Below are 26,872 nucleotides of genomic sequence, written 5' to 3'. Positions count from 1 at the left end.
AAGAACTGACCCAAATTAATCAGATTTAGAAACAGATTTTTAATTTTTGTGCAGCATTTTAGTTTCAATTATGGTAAAAATCATTACTCATATAGAGTAATGATCTTGTAGGAATTAGATCTGTATTTTATTAAGTATCTCGTGACGGACCATCAGGTGTCGTCTTTACATACCTCCACAATCTTCCTAAAGGACAGTAGGGGAGGGTGTTTTAACCCTTACAGCAGAATTGGAGAACTGTCTTATCTGATGTGCTAAACAAAATACCTTGTCTATATGTTGCTTAGCTCCTTAGTTTGTTTTTGTTTGTGTGTAAGTTGTCACTGTGAACTGGGAGGGAACTGCAGACGAGAACCATACAGATTTGCTACGATACTTCAAATAGTAACATCCTAGGTCAGTATTGTGTGCTCCTTTTATACATACAAAACAAATGGCTAGAAAAGCTAGCCCACGGAAAACAGAGGCGGTAGTGTTTCCGTGCAGTTCTCGTCAGTTACCACTAGATGTCAGGCTATAAACCGTGCATTCAGTGCGAGTATTGTGGCCGCTAGGTGGTAGCTCTGCACCAGGATATCCTCCTCCCAGGTCGTCGAAACAACAAACCGAACTACGGAGCAAGCGGGGTGAGAGAACGTCCGAAACCGCCTCTGACCGCGACTTTTAAACTCTTTTTACAGAATTGTGGCGGAATTCAGACGGAGGCTGTATACGAGTAGTAAAAGTTACGATTGTACCGGGACTACATTTCACAACAAGGTAAGTTAGCTGTAAAATGGCGGAGATCTATCTGGAACTTAGTTGATTTGTATTTTGCTAGCTGTCTCGCTAGCCAGGCTAGCTTTAGATGAGCGCAGAGCGCGGATGTCTGCCTGAACCAAGTCGCTTCGCTAGCTCGCGGAACATGGCTACTTCGGTTGTTAGCAGGCTAACGAACTGGATTTTTTACACAGCGGCGCAAAATACGTAGCTCGGAACAGACCGAAGCGTTTTATTGCCACAACCGACTTACTTGCACTTTATATATTTGTAAACAAAGTGTTTGTTGCTTATGCAATACGGTACTGGAACTCCCGAGGCAAGATGGAGGACGCAAGGACGTGATGTTTTTTTTAGGTAACGTTAGCAGTAGCTCTTAGCATTGCTAACTAGTGGGAGTTATTTTCAGCTCGTCCATTGGAGTTTATCTGCTATTATTTACTTTATCTTCGGACGAAGACTGGTTACGAGTGACACGTAGACAGAAATTAGTTAATGTACACGGCAGCATTGCTGACTAGCCTTATTGTGTTCTGGCTAATATTAGCTTACGCTAGTACAGAAAGGCTTGCGTTGTTTTGTTATTATGGTCCAACTAGTATAGCAATGGTAAACGCTGGCATGTTCTGAAAATCTGACGATATTGCATTGTATGCGCTTCTCGTTCTTCTTATTTGGCTATTCATAGTTTGTTTTCCCTAAGTAGCGCATGCTTACTTCATCAAATTTCAACTAGCTGACGCTGGGGAAAATACGCCAAAAATGCACGGTTACTTAGCTACTCGCGCTAGCACCAGCAGCGCACCGGCGTCAATTTTGACAGGAACCGACGAAGAGCGGCTCCGTGTCGGCAGCGTTGGGGCGAGCGGAGCCGGTAGTTGGTGGTATAGTTGTCCTTGAAAAATTCACACAGTTGAGTTTCACATTAGCGTGTTTTTTGTTATATAGCATTCTTTACTGTCGTTTCGCATTAACAAGTTTATGAGATACACTCCCCGATTTGGCGCCACTTTTTCTGTCTGCACGAATCCCGTCTTGTCATGCAGTATCCCCCTCACTATCAAGGAAATGGGTACGGTACCAAACTCTCAAACCAAGAATTAACTGTGAAAAGCTGAAACTCACATAGTCATAGAAACATCATCATATTGAGCACTACTCTTTGCTTTGTTGTTAGCTGATGTTAACCAATTTCACGTTTACTATTTAATTCACAGTAAACAGTAATAACCTGTAATTTGGCACGCGTGAGCCTTCATTTTGCGTGAAATTGTAAGAATCAATTTGCTAACGTTACTTTCGATTTAAATCGGATAGTCGGCCTTAAAGTTTACTAAGTGTCTGGTTTAATAATGGAAGAATGACAACGTTGTGTATGTTAGCTCTAAGTGTACTAGGACTGAAAGAGGGACTCACTGCACCCAACCTGGTGTATAATGGGTGGAGTTTGTCTTTTCCAGACTGAATCGTTTACTCGGTAGGGCTTTTATTGATTTCACTGACTGCTACAGAAAAAATTACATTTGGTTCAGAGTGGACATGGTATTAGTCCTGATTTGAAAAGTTACTTCTACTTGCTACTTTGATCTGTGTGCCACTAATTTACACTTCACAACCATGCAATAGTTTCCCTGTGGCCTGCAGAATCTTGTTGATGTTGATACTGGCATTTGATTGGTTGAGATATGTATGGGGCGGATAGGGCAGTGCCATATTTGGACATTGAGGAAGACACTCCGGTCTTGATTGTATGACGTTGTCTGTAAACCCAGGAGAGCAGAGAAAGGGAGGGAGCCAATGGTTGGACAGTGAGCATGACAGGAGCGTTTGTGTCCGCCCCCTGTTACCATGTGAAACCTTTTTTTCTTTTTTCCTCTCTCACTCTCTCTTTCAAAGACATCAAAGTAACATTTGCTCACTACAGATGCTGTGATTTCTGGAAACACAAAGTGTTTATTTTGTTTAGTTTTCAGTGTTGCTGGTGAAATGTGCAATAAGACTGCATGTGTAGCACTCTACAACAATTCTGCTCCATATTCTAGGTCACATGCAACGTCTCCTGCCTTGTATTTTGTGAGGATTATAAGCCAGTCGTAAGTTAAAGTTATCCAGAAGATGTTGCAACAATGATAGCACCAGAAATACCATCAGAGTTCGCCTATACTCAGTAAGTATCTACTAATAGTTTACATTTATTGTTAAGGTTGATATGATATCTCATGCAGTTATTTGTTTTTGTCAGGGATACAGACACTCGATTCTCCTCAGACACAGACTTCTCTGAGGATCCTGATGGAAGGAGTGCAAATTCAGCTAAAGGAAAGGTATAGATGCAACAAATGGACCATTGCACAAGTATTGGTAACACACATTGTTTTTCTTTCCTTACACTCTGCAGTGGTTCTCAGATTTATATTTGTTTTTTCACTACTTTCCCAGGGTGGAAAGAAGGGGAAGAAGGCAGCAGGGGAGAAAGGAAAAGGAGGGAAAGGAGCAGGCCGTATAAATGGCCACCACCAAGAGAATGGCATGGAAAACATGATGCTGTTTGAGGTTGTGAAGCTGGGAAGGAGTGCAATGCAGGTATGAACAGGAAACCCTTTGAAATTGCCACCTTTTTTCCCTTTTCTTTTACTCAGTAAGAGAAAAAAATACACAACTTGTGCTTGTCCCCATCTTCTTGCAGTCTGTTGTTGATGACTGGATTGAATCTTACAAACATGACAGAGATGTTGCACTGTTGGATCTCATCAATTTCTTCATCCAGTGCTCAGGATGCAAAGGTATTTATGTTTCTCAGCTTCAGTACGAATACTACACGATTGGCTGTTTTTTAAACTATATTGAGGAAGTATGTAGTCTTTGTTGTCCTGCAGAACCTCCCTCCACTCATCTGAATCAGTAGTTCTGCTTTTCCACTCAGGAAATTGTCTTCTGTCTAACCTCTTTATTCTTCATCTTCTCCTTCTTCTTCTGTGTTTTTTCCTGTCAGGTGTGGTTACTGGAGAAATGTTTCGCAACATGCAGAACTCTGAGATCATCCGACGGATGACAGAGGAATTTGATGAGGCAAGTTACCACATTAGACTAATAATCACACCATATTCGCTATAAATCACTTAAGTTTGATTTCAGATGCCAAATACAGAATTCATGTACGTACCAAGGACAATAAACTTTGCTAATTTGTGGTAGATAACTGCCACTTGTACTAGTCATTGTAGTGAAGGACTGTCGTTCCTCTGTGTACTTTGCAGGACAGCGGTGACTACCCTCTAACCATAGCCGGGCCCCAGTGGAAGAAGTTCAAAACAAGCTTTTGTGAATTCATTTCGGTGCTAGTGCGCCAGTGTCAATACAGTATCATCTATGATGAGTATATGATGGACACAGTCATCTCCCTTCTCACCGGACTATCGGATTCCCAAGTCCGAGCCTTCAGACACACCTCAACACTGGCAGGTAAGATTGTGTGTGTTTATGAATTATATTTAAGTGTTTGTGCTGATTTACAATCAATAGCTTCTTTTCCAAGCATACAACAGTTAGCTAGCTGGGAAAAGTTGTGTGTTTTAAAGGTTCTTCCTTGTTGTATCCTTGTGTTTGAACTGGAGACTCATTTGTAGTGCTCTTGGATATTTATGAGGTCAGAAATTTTCATTGGTGTAAACTCTAGTTTTTTTTTTATACAGTCTGCACATTTTGTTTCATAGTAGTATTAAAGTTAATAACCCCAGTGATCAACCTAGATGGGCCACCTGCACAAATGTTTTAAGTTATTTTTTGTGATTAGATTCTTTTAAATGTTTTTACACTCCTAAGGGCAGGGCAACTGAAGTCTTTATTATGAGCATGTTGTGTACACATGAACACTTAGGATAAATGTAAGCAGCAAAGGGGGATTTAAACGCATTAAAAAAACGCAGAAGAATCTTGATCATATGCTCTACAATAATCCGAGCTGTGTAGAACACATAGGCGATATTGTTAGGCTTAATGCTTACTCTGTCACGTGGGTACTGTGACTATAAAACATACAGGGGTTTTTTCTATCTGGAAAGTTGTTGTCATGAACTTTCAATATGCTTTTTTTTGTGCTTCTGTTTGGGTGTGAGTGTTGGTCTTGGCAGGCTGGCCTGTTTCAGCTGGTGGATAGTTATTTTAGATAATACACTAGTTAATGATTGTTCTCTGCACCTAAGCTACTGTGTTACCCAGGTGTTGCTAAAACTGGATTTATTCATAATCAATTTGCTTTGAGTTTGGTGACTTGTCGTCTTTTGTAAAGCATACTTGAATTCAAGGTGTCTACTTAGTCAGAATTAAAGGAACCCAAACATATTTTATTTTTTTTTTCTAAAATACAAATATTGTTCCAGTTGTGACCATTTCACCATCCTCTAAATTTAAGGTATTGCAATTTTGCTCTGTAGTGCAATCAGAACTAACTTTCATTGCAAATTATTAATACCAAAACCCACTGATGTCAGATAAGCTCACATAACTTAATGAGAGATAGTTTTGAAATAATCTACAGATAACAGAAATTATTTTATTTCTTCATGTTCTTTGTGTTTTTGACAGCCATGAAGCTGATGACAGCCCTGGTGAATGTAGCTCTAAACTTGAGCATCAACATGGACAACACCCAACGCCAGTATGAGGCAGAGAGAAATAAAATGGTCGCTAAAAGGGCAAATGACAGGCTGGAGCTGCTGTTGCAAAAACGTAAAGAGGTAAGCATTGCAACAATTGGTTGCATTTGTTTTTGTCATGCAGCTTATTACATTAAGCACATGTCATGTTTATTCATTTGTACGTTTGACACTTAAACTTCACATTGAAAACTGGTTTGTTTGAGTAGTGATTTGGTAATGTATCAAAATAATTGGCGACTGTTTCTTAGGGCTCTGCCACATTGTATCATCAGCTATAGTACCGGTATACATTTTTACGTTAAAAGTATCCTATCGCATAGGGCTGCACGATTTTGCATAAAATGAGAATCACGATTTTTTTTTGCTTAGAATTGAGATCACGATTCTCTCACGATTTTCTTTTCCAGTATAAATATTTATTGCACTTATTAACTGCACATCAACTTCGTAACAGTTGAGACTGAACATAAAAACAATAAATAAACATAAAAACAACAAATGTCTCACATTTTGTCGTTTCCGCCAAATGTTGTACTGCTTGTAATTCGTCTCCACCTTTGCTCGACACTGCGTGTATAGAGCAGGTAGTGCAACAATAGAAAAATAGTTGCGGGACGGCACTGTGTAGCGTTTGTCTAGGGTGTTGATCATTTTCCTAAATCCCTCGTTTTGCACAGTGTTGATGGGAGCCATATCTTTGGTCAGGTGATAAGTAATAGCCTCCGTAATTTGTTTGTGCCTGCGGGAGTTCGACGTGTATAGGGAAGCGCTGTATAAGGTTCCCGTTATTGATGTTTGGGTGGTTGACCGGGACGGATTTTCTCCAGTCACTTTCTCGTCATCCCTGACGTGCTCTCCGTTGTTTTTTCCCTGCTAATTTTAGCAGCCAGCTTCTGTATCACGTGGTATAAGGCTCCGCCCTTGTCATTTGTTGAGCAGGAAGAGTGAGCGCTTGTTTTCATGCAGATTACGTCCCGGATCAAAATGCGGTACAATCGTCGTCGTCTCTTTTTTCTTTTTTCTTTTTTCTTTTTTTTTTTTTAATCGTTGTCATTTGGAAATGAGATCGCACATAAGTATGAATTAAGCTCGCGATTTTCTAACGATTAATCGTGCAGCCCTACTATCGCAATATTTTTACTGTAGCAAAACCATTTGTTTACGTTCTTTTGTGTGTACAACAAGGAGACAAAGCCAGGCATGTCTGAAAGTAAGAGCATTGTGTCACACTCTAATGACAGTTTCGTACCTAAAAGAGAACTACTTCAACAATCTCCAACAAAGCACTGATATTTGCAATGTATATAATATATACAATATATACATATACAACTGTTCCCCATAAATGTGGAAACAACACATTTATTGAGATAAAAACATACTGTTGAGTAAAACCAGGCTACAAAGGAAGGAGATGCTTGCAGCTGGAGATGTTTGACCCAAATAGAAAGAAAAAACTTCATCTTCCACATGTATGAAAATGTTGTACAAGTTTCTGATGAATTAGAATTTAGATTTATGTCAGCTTTTGTTAAAGTATTAAAGAGTTATATAAAACTTAAAGTTTACAGGACAAACGCTAACTAGACTTCTACTTCTGTGCTTGCATTTTATTTATGCTGTTGATGGTTATAATGCTGACAAACTACAACTGTAGTTTGTCATCCATGACAGTAGCTTATGGAAAAGAAGGATTGAAAACACCCCTCATTTATTTGCATTAAATGCTGCTTTTCCTTCAGTTAGACAAAAACAGGAGCAGTTGGGTAGGCTGTATAGCCTCAAAAATATATCACAATATTTTGAGAAAATTTTCAATAATGTATACTTTTTTAAAGTTCATAAATATTACAGAAAATTGCTTAATTCAGAGAGATGCGGTGCATAAGAAAGGTGTGCCCTGTGTTTAAAAGACTTGTTGCATTTGTGTTGGCAAGCATCGTGTTGACTGTTGAAGTGGAGCCACACTTTTGAAAGTTTAATTCTGTGTCTGTGTGCACGTGCTGCATGATGCTGCAGCTGAGAGGCATCTCTTCCCTGCCCCTTCCACACAGGCTGTGAGAAGGACGTCTCTTACAGCTTGAAAGTAACAGAAATGACTAATGCTTCAATCTTGGTGCAAATGAAAATTGAAGTTGGAGAGATAAATGTTATTGCTGTTCAAGGTCTGCCTGTTAATGTGACTGCATGCATTTCAGATTTATGCCCTGTTCAAGCAGATTTGCAAATGTTACTGTGTCTGCCCTAGTGCACATACTCTCATGTTCTTTTTCTCCATTTTTGAAAAATGACCAGAGTCCTTTAGACACGAAGCCAACACATTCAGATGCCATTACATTAATTGAAAGCAGCTATAGATTTTTAAATATTGCCAGTGTAGCTATGTAAATGAGGTAAAAGTGTAGCATTGATGTGTGAGAATAATGTGTATCATCTAGCACACAGTAAAGTTGAACTGTAAAGAATGGATCCATTTTAGATTTAGCAAATTAGTAACAAGCTTTGAAAACTCCCTGGTAACCAAATCCATTTGAACAGATAAATTTTAGCCTACTCTGTTTAGGTGAAGAAAACTACTTTGGTCCTTGATTTGTTTAATTTGTAAGAGCTTGCGTCTGTGCAGAGTTGTGGAACACAATGGGCTTAACTGGTTATTATGTTTCAGCAGCTGGAGACGGTGTTGGCAACAACACAGCGCTTTGTACCCATTTCCCCCGTGAAGTGGGAGGACACAGACCAGTTTCTCTCAGAACTTTTTTTGGGGGGGGGGGAGTGATAGTCATTGCATACACAGTATATTCTTCTGAACTAGAGTATTTATTGAATTGAACTTTGTTTCAAAATAAGGACTCTATTGTGAATCAGAGATGACGATACCAGAAATCTCAGGTGATTTGTGAAAGATTCACAGTATATTGTTTGTTCTTTATTTGTTCCTTTTTTTTTTTTGTGGTCACCTCAAAGAATTGAAACCAGTATTCTACAAAATCAACAATTGATGTTAAACTTGGACTCTCCCCAAGTCATGAAAGAACCTATATAACCATGTAAACAGGAATTACTGTAGCTTGTGAGCAGACATTTGTTGGTTTAGGAAGAATAGTGACTGCTGCTCCTCTGTAGGTGGTGAACCCATAATGCCAAGTGTTATTTAGCCTGTATGGCGGGTTTATTGGTTATATAACAGCAGGTCCCACAGGGCATCCATCTGTTAGTTCACTGTGCAGCCACACCGCAGCATGGTGGCATAGTTGACTGTCACACTAGTCTTATTATGTTAACAATGCATCCTGACCACCAGTTATTGTTGCAGTCTGGTCAGTTGCTGTGTTTGTGTGATAAAATGCGCTGACATGGTTTTTTCTGCTCTTAATTTCAGCTCCAGGAAAATCAGGACGAGATTGAAAACATGATGAACGCAATATTCAAAGGAGTGTTTGTGCACAGATATCGGTATGGCCTTACGTCAGTCAGCATCCAGTCTTGAACTTTGTTATCACTGTCTTTTCTACAGACTGCTAACAGCCCTCATTCGTTTTTTTTATTAAATAATGTTTTAACAGGGATTCAATAGCAGAAATCAGGGCGATCTGTATAGAAGAGATTGGAGTGTGGATGAAACTCTATAGTGATGCCTTCCTCAACGACAGCTATCTGAAGTATGTGGGATGGACGATGCACGATAAGGTGGGCAATACAAAGGACTCTGAATTTTTTAAAAGCTCCTCTTAAGGTGTATACTTAATTTATTTTATTTTATTTTTTTAAAAAGAGTGTGTTGATAACTGCAGTAACCAGTAATGGATACTTTCGTACTCTATTCCAGCAAGGTGAAGTACGTCTAAAGTGTCTCACAGCACTGCAGGGCCTCTATCACAACAGAGAACTCAATGCCAGACTGGAGCTCTTCACCAGTCGCTTTAAGGTCAGCACCACCTGCTGGACAACTTAAACACAACAACTGTATTTGTTCCATACTTGGAGAAACAAACTCCATGGGCTTGTCTTTATTTAACTATGCTTTCAGTAATTCAGGAGTTTGCGAGGCAAAATGACTCATTAAGTTTTCTGTCTCTCCTTTTGTTTAGGACCGCATCGTCTCTATGACTCTTGACAAAGAATATGATGTAGCAGTACAAGCTATTAAGCTACTTACTCTTGTCTTGAAGTAAGTGGTTGTTTTTGATAATATGTAATGTTGTTCAGCACAAGTGATTGGGACGTAGTTTATACTTCAAGGCTGAGCACTTGTAAATTTTGTGATTTGCATCAAGTACATGTGTGCTACTGATAAAGTCTTTGTAATTTTCTTTGTATTTGTTTCTGCAGTAGTACAGATGAGGTGTTGACTCCTGAGGACTGTGAGAGTGTCTATCACTTGGTGTACTCGGCACACAGGCCGGTCGCAGTTGCAGCTGGAGAATTCCTTTTTAAGAAGTATGTTAGACATAAGTTAAGATTTCTAGCTTCAGGCTTGTAGTGATTTTTGTTTACAGTTCCAAGAAATAGTATATCAGCTGTTTGAGTTAGTATTCCATGTGATTCCCAACTAATGAAAAATATTCTCAAAGATTGTTCAGCCACCGAGAACCGGAAGATGAAGGTGCCCCTAAAAGGAGAGGCAGACAAAGTCCCAATGCCAACCTCATTAAGACCACTGTCTTTTTCTTCCTGGAGAGTGAGGTACATTATCATGCTATATTTTCTGTTCTCACATTTCTGTCTTTATTGCGCGTACTGTTTTGTAAACAGTATCAGTGATCCATCCCTCATCTGTTTGAACACTTATTCCATCAGCTCCACGAGCATGCGGCTTACCTAGTGGACTCACTCTGGGAATGTGGTGCAGAGCTACTGAAAGACTGGGAGTGTATGATCAGCTTACTGCTAGATGACCCGTTGCCAGGAGAGGAAGGTATGGCACTGGGTTTTTTTCTTTCTTTCTTTGTACTGGTATGCAGTTGAGAGCACTATTGTGATTTATTGATTTCTCTGTTTGGTTTTTCTTCGCAGCTCTTACAGACAGACAAGAGACGGCTTTGATTGAAATCATGCTGTGCACTGTACGCCAGGCTGCTGAGTGCCACCCACCTGTTGGAAGAGGAACAGGGAAGAGGGTAAGAGTGGCTGACACGCTAAAAATCACAAGCCAATACTAGTCATGTCTGTTTGTTGGATTATGCTGTCTTTGTGCTGTTCTCCTAATCGGCCAACTATCCTGGGATTTCTTTGGTGACAGTAATATTATAGAGTTAATTATGTTAAATTGGTTAACTCTTTATGAACCTTCTGAAACACGGCCACTTAAAAGATCTACAGATCCACGTCTGTTCATAGGTCTTCAAATAATTGTCAGCCAACTTGTTGTTTGATTATTTATTTATTTTTGTAATTTTGCTGTCTGAAGTGCAACATGTAGGCTATCAGAGGATAAGACTGTTTGCTAAGATTGTTTTAATGTATATACTTTCTGTTGCTCATTGTCGTGGTGTTTGATTTTGGAGATAAGAACAGTTCTGGGATATTCTTCATGTTTTTTTTTTGTTGTTTTTTTTTAAACAGTTGAAAGTTGGTGCATAGCTTCACTCTGCATAATTGTAGATACTAAACATGTACTTTCTGTCATGTTTCTACTGCACTTGCATACTTTCTTTATTTTAATGAGTTTAACCACAGCTGCTTTCGGCCCTTTTTATGCAGTCCTTCTGAGTTGTTTACAACACATCGATTTCTCAGTTTACTACTTAAATTATTTAGGAAATTCAGTTAAAAGCTAAAAATAAAATTCCCCAGATGCGCCAAAAAAGATTAATTAATTAATGTAGTTTACATTTACCCTAAATGGTGGTGTTTGGTATTAAGAAGTCAGAGTACACTTTCTGAATGGATGAATGGAGACTAGTTGTGTGGTCTAATGTGGTTGCATCACACATCAGGTGATGACAGCTAAAGAGAAGAAGACTCAGCTGGATGACAGAACCAGAATAACAGAGCTGTTTGCTGTGGCTTTGCCCCCTCTACTGGCAAAGGTATGTCGTCATCCACTCAGCTTTCTTAGAAGCAATCTTCCTAAGGAGGTTGTACTTTTAACAGTACAGCATCATTGTGCTCTTTATGTGCTCCACAGTATGCCGTGGATGGAGAGAAGGTGACTAACTTGTTGCAGCTTCCGCAATTCTTTGACCTGGAAATTTATACCACAGGGCGTCTGGAGAAGGTAAGACAAATTGGCTTGTCGGACAGCGCTAATCAGATCAGAACAAATTGGATTAATGTATTTAACATATTAATGTGATTGTTTATCACACACACGCGATGCTAATATCTCTTATCTCTCGCTCTCCTCCATCCAGCACCTGGAATCCCTGCTGCGTCAGATCAAAGAAATTGTGGAGAAGCACACAGACACTGAGGTTTTAGAGTCCTGCTCTAAGACTTACCACGCCCTCTGCAATGAGGAATTCACAATCTTTAACAGGGTGGACATAGCCCGCTCCCAGCTGCTGGATGAGCTGGTGGACAAATTTAATAGGCTATTGGAGGACTTTTTACAAGAGGTGAGAGTAATAGTGCGCTTAAATGTCCAGCATACCTATAAGTCCAGTACAACAGAAACTAGCTCAACATAAACCATGAAAAGAGCACAGCCTCCATTATTTGTGTTCTGTTCTAGCTCTGTCACATTTCATAACTCTTCATTTATTGGTACTGGAACTTATCCTGTTGTACAGAAGTCTTATATATAGCAAGGATGAAAATACTTGATGTGTTGTGAATGACCTTACCATATAGTTTGTAAAGAAGCTCATCAGAAATTTTCACCTTTCTGGACAATCTGAAAACTCCAGTTTGTTTTTATTTATGATAACATTAAAGATCTTGACCTGTTAAAATCACTTTTTTCTGTACAGGGTGAAGATGCTGATGAAGATGATGCTTATCAGGTTTTGTCAACTCTAAAGAGGATCACAGCTTTTCACAAGTATGTTTTCTCAGAAGTATTTTCTATGTGATTTTATCTACGTCTGCTGCATTGTTGGTAGATTCAGTGTGCACGTTTTTGAAAGTGATGAGACGTCATCAACTCTTTTGCAGTGCACATGACCTCTCGGGATGGGACCTTTTTACCAGCAACTTCAAGCTGCTTAATACTGGCATAGAGAACGGGGACATGCCTGAGCAGGTAATATATATATATATATAAGTTACTCTGCATAATTTTGTTTTATTTTTATTAAATGCTCGAAAATACTGATACATTTTTTCTTTTCTTTTTTCTTTTGTGTGGGTTTTTTCTCTTTCTCTCTCACTCCTTGTGAGTAGATAGTCATCCATTCACTGCAATGTACCCACTACGTGATACTGTGGCACCTGGCCAAGTTATCTGAGGGCAGCTCCAGAAAGGTGAGGTCTAATCATATTTCATTGCTATTTTGTGCTGTTTTAACAGATTTAAGCAGCTATAAATGTAATGTTTTAAAATGCGTTTGTCTTTGTTTCAGGATGATCTGGTGACCCTGAGGAAGCAGATGAGGGCATTCTGTATGATGTGTCAGCGCTACCTCACCAACGTTAACACAGCTGTCAAAGAGCAGGTGACACAGATGAGAAAGTGACAATTATCCATGTTTAAAAGTGCGTGTAAAATCAACTTGAAAGCAAAGCAAGAACACCTAAAGTACATGGACTTTGTGCAGCTGAACAGACTTTCCTTTTAACTCTGAAGTGGTGGTTTTGTTGCCCCTTATTGCAGCTACAATGGATGTTTTTTAAGCTCCAGAGCACTTATAATGTATCTGCTTAATTCGAAATCTAATTTGTGATCATTTTGTTTAGGGCTTGTGCACACAGAGTTTTAACTTTGTTCTTTTCTTCTTCGTTTTTTTCCACAGGCGTTCACCATCCTGTGTGATCTCCTGCTCATCTTTAGCCACCAGATGGTGTCCGGAGGCAGAGAACACCTGGAGCCCCTGGTCTATTCTCCAGAGGACTCACTACAGTCTGAACTGCTCTCGTTCATCATGAACCATGTCTTCATAGACCAGGATGATGACACAAATAGCACAGGTATGAATATGCAGATGTGCAGTTTTGGCACTGCACTGGCCAAAGTGAGGAAGTAGCTAATGGGATTTCAAATTGTTTGTTCCCCCTCAGATGGGCAACAGGACGACGAGGCAGTAAAGATTGAAGCTCTGCACAAGAGAAGAAACCTCCTGGCTGCCTATTGTAAACTCATTATCTACTGTGTGGTAGAAATGAGGACTGGAGCTGATATCTTTAAACAGTACATGAGGGTAAGCTTAAGCATTTGTCATTTTAAAAATATGCAGTTGTGTATTACCCCCATTAACTGTGAATATAAGTAACTCTTACAGGAAAAAATAGTTGTTTAATTAACACATTTGCTGTTGTCCTGACCTTGGGCACATGCATGCACACACGCACAAAATTCTTCACGACCTTTCAATGTTTTTCCTGTTTGTTTGTTTTTTTGCTTTTACAGTATTACAATGATTACGGTGATATCATCAAGGAGACTATGAGTAAGACTCGGCAAATTGACAAGATTCAGTGTGCCAAGACGCTCATCCTCAGTTTGCAGCAGGTCAGTGTGCACACTGTTGCTCGCATATTAATTAATTCCATAATTGTGACCTTCTGCTCATGCGTCCCAGTGGTTAAGATGTTATCTAATGTTCCATATCTCTCTGTGTCCTAGTTATTTATTGAAATGGTGACTGAACTGGGTCATGGCTTTGATCGCTCCTCCTCGGCATTCTGTGGAATCAAGGAGTTGGCACGTCGTTTTTCTCTAACTTTCGGTCTCGATCAAGTCAAAACCAGAGATGCCATTGCCATGCTGCACAAGTAAGGCTTTATTCTGCTCATATTGGGTTACAAAGCTTTTCTTAGATTTTGGCCCCGTATCTGGGAACTGTCATGTTAGACAAATTACTTCTTGAATACTGTGTTTCCTTTGCCATGTTGTTTTTTCTCCGGATTTTGGAGAGGCTTAATGCATGAAATGTTACACTCTACCCTTTTCCAGTACAGTAAGTATTGTAGAAAAACATGTTTAAAACAAAACAAAAACACAACACTGAACTGCAGAAACATAAAGGATGGCAACCAACCGTTACATATTTGAGCCGTGTGAATGAAATGAGCCGCACAGACTTTTCTTAATATCTGATGGTGGATCATCACTACTAGGGCTGGGCCATATTATACCGTTCACGGTAATACCGGTATAATGTTAGGCAACAATAGGAAAATGAAATATCGCGATAGAATATGAGTAAAACGCGCATGTGCAGTGCCTTTGTTTTCATACGCACATGGCCGATTGTTGAGTGAAACAGATGAACCAGAATTGGTTTGTAAAAATGGTGCAACTTCAGTGATGTGGAACTGGTTTGGTGTTTGTCCGTCAGATACACGACAAAGCACTTTTTTTTGCAGAACATGCAAGCGGCCGTCGTTATTGTCGTATTTGTCGGACTAAGATGCTCTTAAATCTGGGAGTAATCTGGGTCCTAAACTCCTTATTCTTCAGTTCAAACGAACACTGCAGCATCACTGAGCGTTAAAAACTGTCTAAATTCTTTCATCTTTAATAAAACGATCAGCATTGCTGCTTTACCAGGTGTAACTATGAAGTTTAACTTCCAGGCATCCATTAAAACAAAATTTATTACATTTAACAGAGTTAGAAGTTAGCGGGAAGCTAGCGGAAGTTAGCTCGCTAGTTACCTAAGCATGATATTGCATGTTCTGACTGAGAGATTTCTGAAAAAAATCAAACGTACAGCTCTGCTATCACTTCCAACATAAATGAAGACAGGAAACTAAACAGCAGTGACGTTTGTAGGGTTACTGAAGTTGGGCTAGCTGGTATATAATGATGTGCTACGTGATCACTAGCGACACAGCTATGTTAGCATAACATAAACAGGGAAGCTGGAGGACGAACACTAACACTTTTCCACTTATAAAAGTTAACGTTAAGGTTCCTCATGGTTAGAGACAAATGCAATCGCATGGCAGGGTGCTGTAAACAGACCAAACTTCAGTCAGGAGAACAACTGAGATAATCCATCCACAATACGAGGTTAGTCATTAATATACTGCAACAACATGGGAATAGAGCAGCTGCCAGAGAATTCAACATTAATGAATCAATGGTACAGAAGTGGAGGAAGCAAGAAGAATGAGTTTAATAAAGTTAGATTTATCTGACTGCTTTGTTTCGCTTGATGTGCGTTATAATCCCGTGCACCTTATGGTCCGAAAAATACGTATTGCATACTGCAGTTTAATTTTGCAAAGCACCTCTTTTTAACTTCAGTGGATATTATACATGGTTATGCTCAGGATATGTCAGCCCATTTCTACTGGAAATGCCTTTTGGTTAAACTTTCAGCAAGGAATTTGTATTTGCACTGTTACATTTTTATAAAGCTTTAATGTACATAAAAACCAGCTTCTTATTTAAGTGAAAATAAATGGAAGGTTTTCTTTTTGCGCTAGTAATGTTGTGGAGTTGTATTTTGTCTCGCATCAATTATATCGTCAGTTATATCGTTATCGCAAATTTTCAAATATATATCGTGATAAATATTTTTGGCCATATCGCCCTGCTCTAATCACTACTATCATTTCAACTATCTTCTCTAAAAACTGTGGTAGAAATCTATTTTAATACTGTTATAAGTGGTGGAAAATTGGTTGTTTTAAGCATTCAATCTTCTTGGTGGCTTGTTTCTTTCATGTGAATTGTTAAATCTCTCACAGTCAGTGAGTGCTACGTTATATTGGACATCCGGAGCGAAATCTCTGATGAAACATTGGTACTAGTAAACCTTTATCTGTTTGAGCCAATCAGTTTCACAGATTAGTATTATTAAATTTGTTCCAATTCAAAGAGTTCTGAAAGAAGGCCTAAAACTACTTAAGTTATTACTGGAAATTGAATTCTTTTGTTCCATGGTGCAGAGAGAAGAGTGCAAGAGGACTGAAACAGACAAAAATAAATGTATAAAAGTAGTTCCCATTAATTGTTGCTATAGACCCAGAATCTTACAATATGCCTGCCTAGTTGGGTCCAGTACACTTGTCATGAGGTCATATTTTAAAATGTGTACTAAAGAGGTAGTAATTCTGACAGCTCTCTCTAGTATTTCACAGGTTTATTTTATATAAAGTAATATTACACTAAAATGGTAAATGGCCTGCATTTGTATAGCGCTTTACTCAGTCCCTAAGGACCCCAAAGCGCTTTACACTACATTCAGTCATTCACCCATTCACACACACATTCACACACTGGCAATGGCAAGCTACATTGTAGCCACAGCTGCCCTGGGGCGCACTGACAGAGGCAAGGCTGCCGGACACTGGCGCCACCGGGCCCTCTGACCACCACCAGTAGGCAAACATGGGGTTAGTATCTTGCCCAAGGATATTTGGCATGCAGCCTGAGATCGAACCACCGACCTTCTGATTAGTGGTTGACCTGCTCTGCCACCTGAGCTACAGCCACCCCTTTAAACTGTTTTAAAGTAGGCATGCCACAACTTTCATTTATTGAAAGTTGTGGCATGCCTACTGCAACTTGCTTTACTTAAGTGGTACGAATCAAATGCTGTATGTGTTCAACACACTTAAGCTACTGATCTGATATGGGGCCAACAAGTCACAACAGTTTGTTTTTATATTAAGAATCCGATAACCTAAAATATTCAGTGGTCCATTCTCAGTTTGTTACATTTAGGAAAGGTAAACCGCTAGCCTGTAATAACAAATGAGTGTGCTGTTTGAGCAATTAACAATCTAATTAGTGAAGCTCTATGTAGGTACCATATTATACAAATAGTTATTGAAGCAGATTATTTTTTTTTATCTTTTGATTTTGAAAGGTCTCTAAATGTTGAAAATCCCAGTGATTCCAGCCTCAGCATCTAAGGATATGCACAGGGTTGCTGCTCTTAACTCAGATATTTTACGACAGTAGGAATGAGTGATATGTTCCACATAAACCTTTCACAAAAAAGCTCAAGATCCTGTTGAGACTTTTCAAAATAAACTGAATCACGTGAAAGAGCAGATTATTTACAGATGAGAATTAAAAAAGTTAGAACAGGCTTTTCCCCGCAACACGCTGTGTAATAAATACAAAGAAAACGGCAGCCGTTACAACTTATGTTTAAAAATGTATAGTTTCATACATCGGTTAAAACACTCGACTCCAGGTAAAGGATGCGCAGCTGGAAACACTTCACGCAAGTCGAGCTGCCCGAGATTCACATAATTTACAGAAATTTTTGTGATTGGTCATATCGCACAGCCCTAGTTCCAGCGTTTGTTTTTTAAAATCATACGGAGTACAACTAGCTAGAGACTCGGTGAGGCTATGCTGAATGAGCTTACTTTGTTTTAGTTTTGTAGTGTTAGCTGCAGAGTTTTCTCTCAGGCTTTCAGACAATCCTGGTACAGACTTGGCTGCTGATGCTTGAGATGGTGAAGTAAGTTTAGAAGTACTTTCCCCCATTCGATATTACAGGCATCTTGCACTCCTTCCATATTATTGTGGTCTGTTCTGTTTCTGCTCGTTTGTATCCAAAATATTTCCAAACCACTCAAGTAGCTGCTCTTTTGGGAATTAAATCTTCAGCGGTGATGCTTTAGCCATGTTTGCAGTCACTTTCACAACTTTAATAACTTCATGCTGCATGATCGACGTTAGCGTAATCCGCTGTGTAATAGGGTGATTTGTTTTTACACCATCGCGATATAATATTTATTTATTGACCCGGGGCAAAACCAAAAAATACCGGTATTATCATGAATGATGTGCGTATGCACACCTCTACTACACAGTTAAGATGAACTGCTTTTTGTTTAATGTCCACAAAACGTTGCTAATCCTTGCTCACAGGTCTTTCTTTTTCTCTCTGCCTCTGTGCTTTTCTCAGGGATGGTATTGAGTTTGCATTTAAGGAGCCTAGTCCCCAAGGAGAAGGAAGCCCCCCACGCAACCTGGCTTTCTTGGACATCCTCAGCGAGTTCTCCTCCAAGCTTATGAGACAAGACAAGAGGACTGTGTAAGCTGATTTTCTTCTTTTCTCCCCCCTCTGTTTTTGGATGGGAAGCTTCAGTATCTCAGTGGAACAGGTGTTTGTGACAACTGGTGCAACTGGTGTTTCTGATGCATGACAGCTTTTTTGCAGCTTCGAATGCCCCAATTGGAATGTGCACCTGGTTTCACGTGTGAAGTTTGTCCTGTGTATTTCGTATTTCATTTTCTCAAGATGACCTCCCTCTTCTCCCCAGCCACATGTACCTGGAGCGATTCATGACGTTCCAGATGGCGCTGCAGCGAGAGGACTGCTGGCTTCCTCTCATTTCCTACAGGAATTCCCTACAGGCTGGGGGCGATGATGATACCATGTCTGTGATGAGTGGCTACTCCAGCAGAGGCTCTTCCGTTCGCTCCAAGAAGACTAAGCCTCCTGTTGTTACAGCTGGAACTTCAGCAGCCAAGAGGAAGTTGCCAGAAGGTATTGTTTACTCAGGAATATTAAAATAAAAGTGCTTAATTATAGTGCAGGTGGAAAAAATATATTGATTTTTAGTTTGGTTTAAAAAGATTAAAGCTAGCAGGTTTCTATAAACTATAAACATGAATTAAATCGGAGAAATGCATACAACTCAGCCAGGTACGATGTTACAAACACAGAGCCCAGATTAACCCAGATGTCTTCTCACTAGCCTGCATGGGTGGGGTTAGGAGATTAAACAGCAGATGTTAGGAGGGAGTCAAAGTACTCTTTAACAGTCAAAAAACCTCTCTTGTGTATGTTTGCTTCGGAACTATTCATGACAGGATATCGCTCTGATTTCAAGAAAAGTAGAGTTTACCGGCCCCAAGGCAAAGTCCAAGCCTTCTTGGTTATTTTAAAGCCCCTAACTAATAAATGAGAAAGCATAAAAGCTTCATACAATCACCATCAAGTTTGTTTTTGTTTTGTCCTTTACAAGTGATACTTCATGTTTCTGATGTTATGGCTTAATTTACAGCTCCAGAGAACATTACTCTGTTGCCACCAGAGCACTTAAACAGAATGCCATGCTAATTCATATTGTGGACAAATTAAGCCAAGAATAACGGTTAATAATAGGTAGATATGCTAGCCTTTATCAATGTGACAACACGGCTGAGTATTGTGGCTCACTGGAGGCTGGGGAGAGACGGCCCACCGTTTTCATTGTTGTGTAATTTTCCAGGTGGTTTCTGTTCCTGGAGTGCCAAACACACAGACATGCTCAGAACTGTATTTCAGTTGTATGCTTCTTCTGTGAACTGTGGCAATCCCTGCCCCTGGTGCAAGGGTTAATGTGTTGCTTTTGCCATAGCAACCAAACAAAATCCTAAATTTTGATTCTCCTCAAAATCAGCATGGCCAGGACAATAGAGCTTTGCATTGCTAACTTATGCAAAATGTATAAAAACGAGAATGTGTGTGGTTGTTTGAAACAAACTCTTTGGCTTTTCCCGTGCAGAGGAGAGCAGCAGCAGCAGCGAAGTCTGGCAGCAGAGCATGCAGACTCCAGTCATGATGCCATCTCCCCATCTCACCTCCACTGCCATGCGGGACCCTAAGAGGGCACGTGATGACAGCTTCATGGGGGTCTACCCCCTCCCTCACGACCAGCAGCAACCCCACCAACACCCGCAGCACCATCAACCGACGCCCCAGCACCACCAGGCATCCATGGATTACAAGTATGCATGCCTCAGTCTTTCATTGCTGCACTATTGCTGTCATGTTCAGCACCGTAATCGTTACAGGCTAATACACGCTGCTTCTTTCAAATAAAAACATTTTTACTGTAGAGGACTTATTGATTCTTCACTGTCCTTAGATGCAAAACCTCTGAAAACTTTGTTTATAAGTGCGTAATAAAATACAAGTACACTTGAGTTGGCAAGACCACACATAGGTTCAAAGACTCAAACACATTACTTAGGTCTGTAACATATCAGTGTGAAATTATTAGCGAAGCATTTTGATGCACAATAATGAGGGCAGTTTTGATAATGACCTATTACCTAGATAAATCTCTAGGAAAAGAACAAACACATTAGGAGTCTTTACAGATTTGCTATGTGTCTCTTAATCAGCAGAGAATGGGCAGATCAATGAGGAAAAATGGTGTCTGAGCTTCAGAATTGAATTAATCAATCTGCCTACATGATATTAGTGAGCAGGATTTGGAATAGTGCCTCTAACTAAGTTGAGATTATATAAGATGAGTAGTGAAAAGTTGTAGCTTCTCAAAGTACAGGCTGAGAAAACTGGAAGTAGCCTGGAGCTACAGCAGTAACCACTTACTTTCCTTTAGCATCTCCAATTACTCAAAAACCCCACAGTCCAACATTAACGTTTTTTCCCTCTTCTTTCTTTGTTGACCCTATAATCTCAAAGCTCTTTAATGACCATTTACTTTTAATTAATTATCTGTTATTTGAGCTTATCCCGATGTTTCATACTATAACATTTTATAAATACATCTAGGCTCATATCCAGGCCGATTATTCAGGCCAGAGCATCACTTATTCTCTGAGAAAAGGTTTGGACTGGAATGAGCCAAAATACATTAAGACAGGGTTCAGTGTAATTGCCCATTTGCATGCTATTAATTTGGAGGGCAAATGGTAGCAAAATGGTTGTGCCTAACAGCCTGCCAAGTGTTGGTCCTACTGGGACAGTGACTGACTAGTTTATTTATCCACCCTGAGTTTTTACAGGCATCGGGCCAGTGTGCAACTAAGTTGTATCCTCATGGTATCCCCAGTAAAAACACCAGACAGTTGTGGGTCAAAACATGGCTAAATAATGTGCTCTCATATATTTAGTTCCCAGGTGACGTGGATGCTGGCTCAAAGACAGCAAGAGGAGGCACGCCAGCAAGAAAGAGCCATGAATTATGCCAAGCTCAGGACCAATCTGCAGCATGCTATGTAAGTCACAGGCACACCTGTATGCCGATGTGTAAATCTGAAGACTGGGTACACTTAGTAATTATTTAATGGTTTGCTCAGCAGTCGTCGCGGCACTGGGCTCATGGAAGAAGACGAAGAGCCGATTGTGGAGGATGTGATGATGTCATCAGAAGGCCGTATGGATGACCTCAATGAAGGCATGGACTTTGACACCATGGACATTGATCTGGTGAGATACATGCATTTTCATGAGTTTGTACTTGGTGTACAAACATTAAGATGTCCTCTAAAGCGCTGTGATACAAGCTTGTGTCTTCTTGTGATCTAGAGGAAACTCTAGATCACAATTAAAGTCGGTTTTTGTTTTTTGTTAATGGTCTTGGAAGGCAAATCAGCATTTTACACAAGTATCTGTTTCTAAATTGTCTCTTTGTCATTTAATGATTCAGTTTGATGGTAGTTGGAGATTAACAAAGAAAATTAACCCTTTTACAACTAAGTTCAGAATGTATTCTGATGCATTTGTGTAAGTGTTTTTTATTGCACAAACTGCCAGCATAGGATGTAACCAGGCACCTTGTTTTGAATGTTGCCTGTAATAGAACTAGCACAAGTCAGAAATCATTAAAGAGAAATGTTTGCTTGTGGGAAGAATATATGTCTTTTTCTTCTTCTTTTTAAAGTATGTACTTGCCAGTACATTGCAATTGTTGGTATACCATGATCAAAAAAGACAAATTTATTTTCATCATTTATGCCAACACCACAGATTTATGTATGCCGAGTGTAAAGCCAGAACAAAATTTGATCCGAGGCTAATACCCCTCTTGGATGCTGGAGCTGGATTCCATGAGATGGGCTCCAAATGTCATGTTGAATCAACCAGAAGACTGTACAACTGTCCTCGTTTCTCTAAATTCACTCTACTTGAATGTTCCAAACACATGCTGAAATTACATACCCCCTATTTGTTTATGTTGGTTCTGTCGATTTCTGCAGTCTCTGCTTTTTTTTCTCTCTCCTTTTTTTTTAATATATGGGGGTAAAGTTCTAACAGTGGGTGGGAGTAGTTGTTTGACAGTCTACTAAATATGCCGTTTCTTAAATCTCATAGCCACCCTCCAAGAACCGCCGTGAGAGGTCTGAGCTCAAGCCCGATTACTTTGACCCTTCTATCATGGATGAATCGGTAAGCAGCATCAAGATCAGGATCCTGTACTGATCCTGCTCACAATCTTATATTTTGTTTGTTGACGTCTGTTACATGTGAAGCGACACAACTGTTGGGAAGTAAATTGCAATTGCCTGCCTTTTTAAGCTAGACCAGCTGCTAGCCTGTTTTATTTGGGTTGTGAATAAGGCTGTGCATTTTGACAGGCTGAGCTGACTAACCTTAAGCCAAGTGCAACATTTCTTTTTGGTGAGCAGAGCAACCATTAGGCTTGTATAAATGATTTTTATTTATGTCTGACTGGATATCCAGCCTTAAATTCTTGTTCCAGACTGTCACAAAACCTCTGGGAAGGTTTTTTTTCTTTCTTTCTTTTTCCTCCTCTTCTACAGGGAGTGCAGAATTATTAGGCAAATGAGTATTTTGTCCACATCATCCTCTTCATGCATGTTGTCCTACTCCAAGCTGTATAGGCTCTAAAGCCTACTACCAATTAAGCATATTAGGTGATGTGCATCTCTGTAATGAGAAGGGGTGTGGTCTAATGACATCAACACCCTATATCAGGTGTGCATAATTATTAGGCAACGTCCTTTCCTTTGGCATGGTGGGTCAAAAGAAGGACTTGACAGGCTCAGAAAAGTCAAAAATAGTGAGATATCTTGCAGAGGGATGCAGCAGTCTCAAAATTGCAAAGCTTCTGAAGCGTGACCATCGAACAATCAAGCCTTTCATTCAAAATAGTCAACAGGGTCGCAAGAAGCGTGTGGAAAAACCAAGGCGCCAAATAACTGCCCATGAACTGAGAAAAGTCAAGCGTGCAGCTGCCAAGATGCCACTTGCCACCAGTTTGGCCATATTTCAGAGCTGCGACATCACTGGAGTGCCCAAAAGCACAAGGTGTGCAATACTCAGAGACATGGCCAAGGTAAGAAAGGCTGAAAGACGACCACCACTGAACAAGACACACAAGCTGAAACGTCAAGACTGGGCCAAGAAATATCTCAAGACTGGTTTTTCTAAGGTTTTATGGACCGATGAAATGAGAGTGAGTCTTGATGGGCCAGATGGATGGGCCCGTGGCTGGATTGGTAAAGGGCAGAGAGCTCCAGTCCGACTCAGACGCCAGCAAGGTGGAGGTGGAGTACTGGTTTGGGCTGGTATCATCAAAGATGAGCTTGTGGGGCCTTTTCGGGTTGAGGATGGAGTCAAGCTCAACTCCCAGTCCTACTGCCAGTTTCTGGAAGACACCTTCTTCAAGCAGTGGTACAGGAAGAAGTCTGCATCCTTCAAGAAAAACATGATTTTCATGCAGGACAATGCTCCATCACACGCGTCCAAGTACTCCACAGCGTGGCTGGCAAGAAAGGGTATAAAAGAAGAAAAACTAATGACATGGCCTCCTTGTTCACCTGATCTGAACCCCATTGAGAACCTGTGGTCCATCATCAAATGTGAGATTTACAAGGAGGGAAAACAGTACACCTCTCTGAACAGTGTCTGGGAGGCTGTGGTTGCTGCTGCACGCAATGTTGATGGTGAACAGATCAAAACACTGACAGAATCCATGGATGGCAGGCTTTTGAGTGTCCTTGCAAAGAAAGGTGGCTATATTGGTCGCTGATTTGTTTTTGTTTTGTTTTTGAATGTCAGAAATGTATATTTGTGAATGTGGAGATGTTATATTGGTTTCACTGGTAAAAATAAATAATTGAAATGGGTATATATTAGTTTTTTGTTAAGTTGCCTAATAATTATGCACAGTAATAGTCACCTGCACACACAGATATCCCCCTAAAATAGCTAAAACTAAAAACTACTTCCAAAAACATTCAGCTTTGATATTAATGAGTTTTTTGGGTTCATTGAGAACATGGTTGTTGTTCAATAATAAAATTATTCCTCAAAAATACAACTTGCCTAATAATTCTGCACTCCCTATAGAACAATGTAAGGCTAAGTAGAGCCCTGTGTGACTGGTTTATGTTATCTTTAACAACCTTTTTGATCACAAAAATGAAACTAAATCATCAGATTGGAGCAGTTTTGTCTGCGCTAAATACTTCAAATCTTGTTCCATTAAGGTTTTTCTGAGGATATAAACCATTTGCGATGTACTTGGCTTTTACCAATTTTTTTGCACGGCTCAGAACCAGCCTGATTAAGATCAGGATTTCTCAGTAACTGTTAATTTAGTTTGGAAACTGGTTGAAAACGATCATGTTCTGTCAGACTTTAATCATTACTGATGTAGATGGACATTCAATCATGTAAACATCCATGAGAGTGCAGTGTGAAGTCTGTATTAATGTTCTGTTTGTTTCTTCCAGATGCTTGGGGTGTCCATGTTTTAAGCTAATATCCAGATGATTTTGACGCTGGGATGAGAGAAGAGGCGCTTTGTATTTAAAGAGAATTTTAGAAGTGAAAACAGAAGTGTTTTCTGTAAGAAAAGGCAAAAATGAAAAAAAAAAAAAAAGGAAAGAAAAAAATCTGGCTTGTACTTTACATGGACCAATGACAACCCACACTCAGTGTTGCTTGCTCAGAGAGGACTTTGTTTCAAATATTTACTTTTATAATCTTGGGTAAGCTCTTCCTGTTCAGAAATAGCGTAACAGGCCACTTCCAAACCTATTAGAGATGAGACATGTCTGAAGAAAAATCAGTAATAGCTTTTTGTTTTCCTTTTTTTTTTTCTCTTTCTTTTTTTTTAATGGGGATGAAATGGTGTGTTTAACTTAAGAAACATTTTTGTTTATGTCTAACCCTTTTTACAATTGTAGTAAGTTACCAGGTGTGAAGTAGTAATTTATAAACGGACTGTAGTAGCTTGCTTGTACTGTGTTAGCCAAGTGGATGGAGGTCTTTATGTTTCTGTGGTTTTTTTTTTTCTGGTTTTTTTTTCTTCCCCCCTTTCTCCCTTTTGTCTGTTTCTTCTTCCTGTTGTTGGCCCTGAGTTGAGGTCCTAATAACCACTGGTGGTTAAGATGGTTAAGATGTCATGTAGAATCAGTTAAGATCCCTTTATGCTGTGAAGATTCCTATAGAGTCCACTGAATGCTCCACGCTGTAAGTCCCAGAGCTTAGCCCAAGATTTGGATCACTCCTTAATCACCATCTTACCAGATACATATGTACACCTTTCCCCCTCAAAATGAGCTTTTTTTCCCCTTCTTCTTTTTTAATCCCAGTAGTACCACTGTGTGGGCTCTGGGGGATAACGGCTCGGTCAAAGAAAATCACCTTTTTTCTCTTTAAAATCCAGCAGCATAATGTTGAAATGGGTATCTCTACATTTTAAATAAAAGTTATATATGAATCGGTGCTGATTTTATATATGTGCTTTTGGTTTATTATTTTCTTATTTTCAACTTTTCAACCTTCAGTCACAAAGTGAGAAATGTGTAAGTAAAACCTAAAAAAAATGAAAGCATGTAAAGCCATGCATCAAGGAAGATTTTTAAATTTGTATTTTTATGTTTTGTTCTTTTATTTTTATTTTTTCTTTGTCTTGATAATGTCTTCGGGTTTCTACCTTTTTTCCTACATGTAAATTAGTTTGGATAAAACTAATGAAAAGACTTGTGAAATTCAGCTTTAAGGTTTTCTCAACATTTAAAAAAAGAGTCCGGTCACAAAATACTTCTAGATTTCAAATGTTAAAACTGTAAGGTAGTCATTCAGCCAATACTGAAGATGAAAGTTATTCAGCAGCGCTGTGGCAGCTAGACAAAGCTTAGATTTTGACATGTATTTGTCACACACAAGTTTTAATGAAATGTTTTGTCTACTGAGGTTTTTATTTTGTAGTCATTCCATGCTTAAGCCTTAAACATGCTTGTGGAGGTCACATTTTCTCACAGTAATCTTCCATGTCAGAGGATCAGTCATGTTTAAAGGTGGATAATTGGCTTCTTAGAACATGAAATATGAGGTGGTCAGATGTAATGTGATAAAGTAGATAAACAGCCTATATGTGTTTTGCCTAATTATTTTATGTAAGTAAAAAAGAAAAATTCTTTTAAGGAAAAAAGTACTGTTTATTGTTTGTTACTTACCACTACATCGGTATAAATTCTTATTAGATCATGTGTATATATACAAAATTTTATTTCTTTCCTTCATTTTGGCCATGTCTGTGTTTTATTTTGTCAGCACTCTTGCCTACACTCTGAGTTGTTGTCTATTATCCCATCCTCTTTCAGTCACTCTGTTTTCTGATTTGTACTTGTCTGGAGACAGTAACTTTTGAATAAAAATCAACACATTTCA

At 39.4% G+C, this 26,872-nt stretch overlaps 1 protein-coding gene across 3 annotated transcripts; it reads left to right on the top strand.

Annotated features, from left to right (window-relative positions):
* The first annotated feature begins 583 nt into the window (after positions 1 to 583).
* On the top strand, positions 584 to 26,872 carry stag2b (STAG2 cohesin complex component b). Of its 3 annotated transcripts, none has more exons than XM_080901094.1 (34): positions 584 to 759; positions 2,802 to 2,926; positions 3,002 to 3,083; positions 3,199 to 3,342; positions 3,446 to 3,542; positions 3,752 to 3,828; positions 4,017 to 4,221; positions 5,344 to 5,495; positions 8,797 to 8,870; positions 8,981 to 9,104; positions 9,244 to 9,342; positions 9,506 to 9,585; positions 9,747 to 9,854; positions 9,989 to 10,100; positions 10,215 to 10,332; positions 10,431 to 10,534; positions 11,354 to 11,446; positions 11,545 to 11,634; positions 11,771 to 11,974; positions 12,329 to 12,399; positions 12,513 to 12,600; positions 12,741 to 12,821; positions 12,920 to 13,012; positions 13,310 to 13,484; positions 13,575 to 13,714; positions 13,924 to 14,025; positions 14,140 to 14,288; positions 18,395 to 18,523; positions 18,753 to 18,979; positions 19,983 to 20,205; positions 21,340 to 21,444; positions 21,529 to 21,655; positions 22,541 to 22,615; positions 24,928 to 26,872. In XM_080901094.1, the coding sequence occupies exons 2-34, from the start codon at positions 2,886 to 2,888 to the stop codon at positions 24,949 to 24,951; spliced, it is 3,813 nt and encodes a 1,270-aa protein (XP_080757220.1). In that variant the 5' UTR covers positions 584 to 759; positions 2,802 to 2,885; the 3' UTR covers positions 24,952 to 26,872. The 3 variants fall into 3 exon arrangements, with proteins under 3 accessions (XP_080757220.1, XP_080757218.1, XP_080757219.1); XM_080901092.1 differs by having other exon boundaries at positions 21,526 to 21,655; XM_080901093.1 differs by lacking the exon at positions 584 to 759 and adding an exon at positions 898 to 1,116 and having other exon boundaries at positions 21,526 to 21,655.

The sequence above is a fragment of the Rhamphochromis sp. 'chilingali' genome (genome assembly GCF_963969265.1).
Source record: "Rhamphochromis sp. 'chilingali' genome assembly, chromosome: 13".
In the NCBI taxonomy this organism is placed as follows: domain Eukaryota; kingdom Metazoa; phylum Chordata; class Actinopteri; order Cichliformes; family Cichlidae; genus Rhamphochromis; species Rhamphochromis sp. 'chilingali'.
Note: the sequence above shows the minus strand (reverse complement) of the source record. Positions and strands in the feature narration are given on the sequence as shown.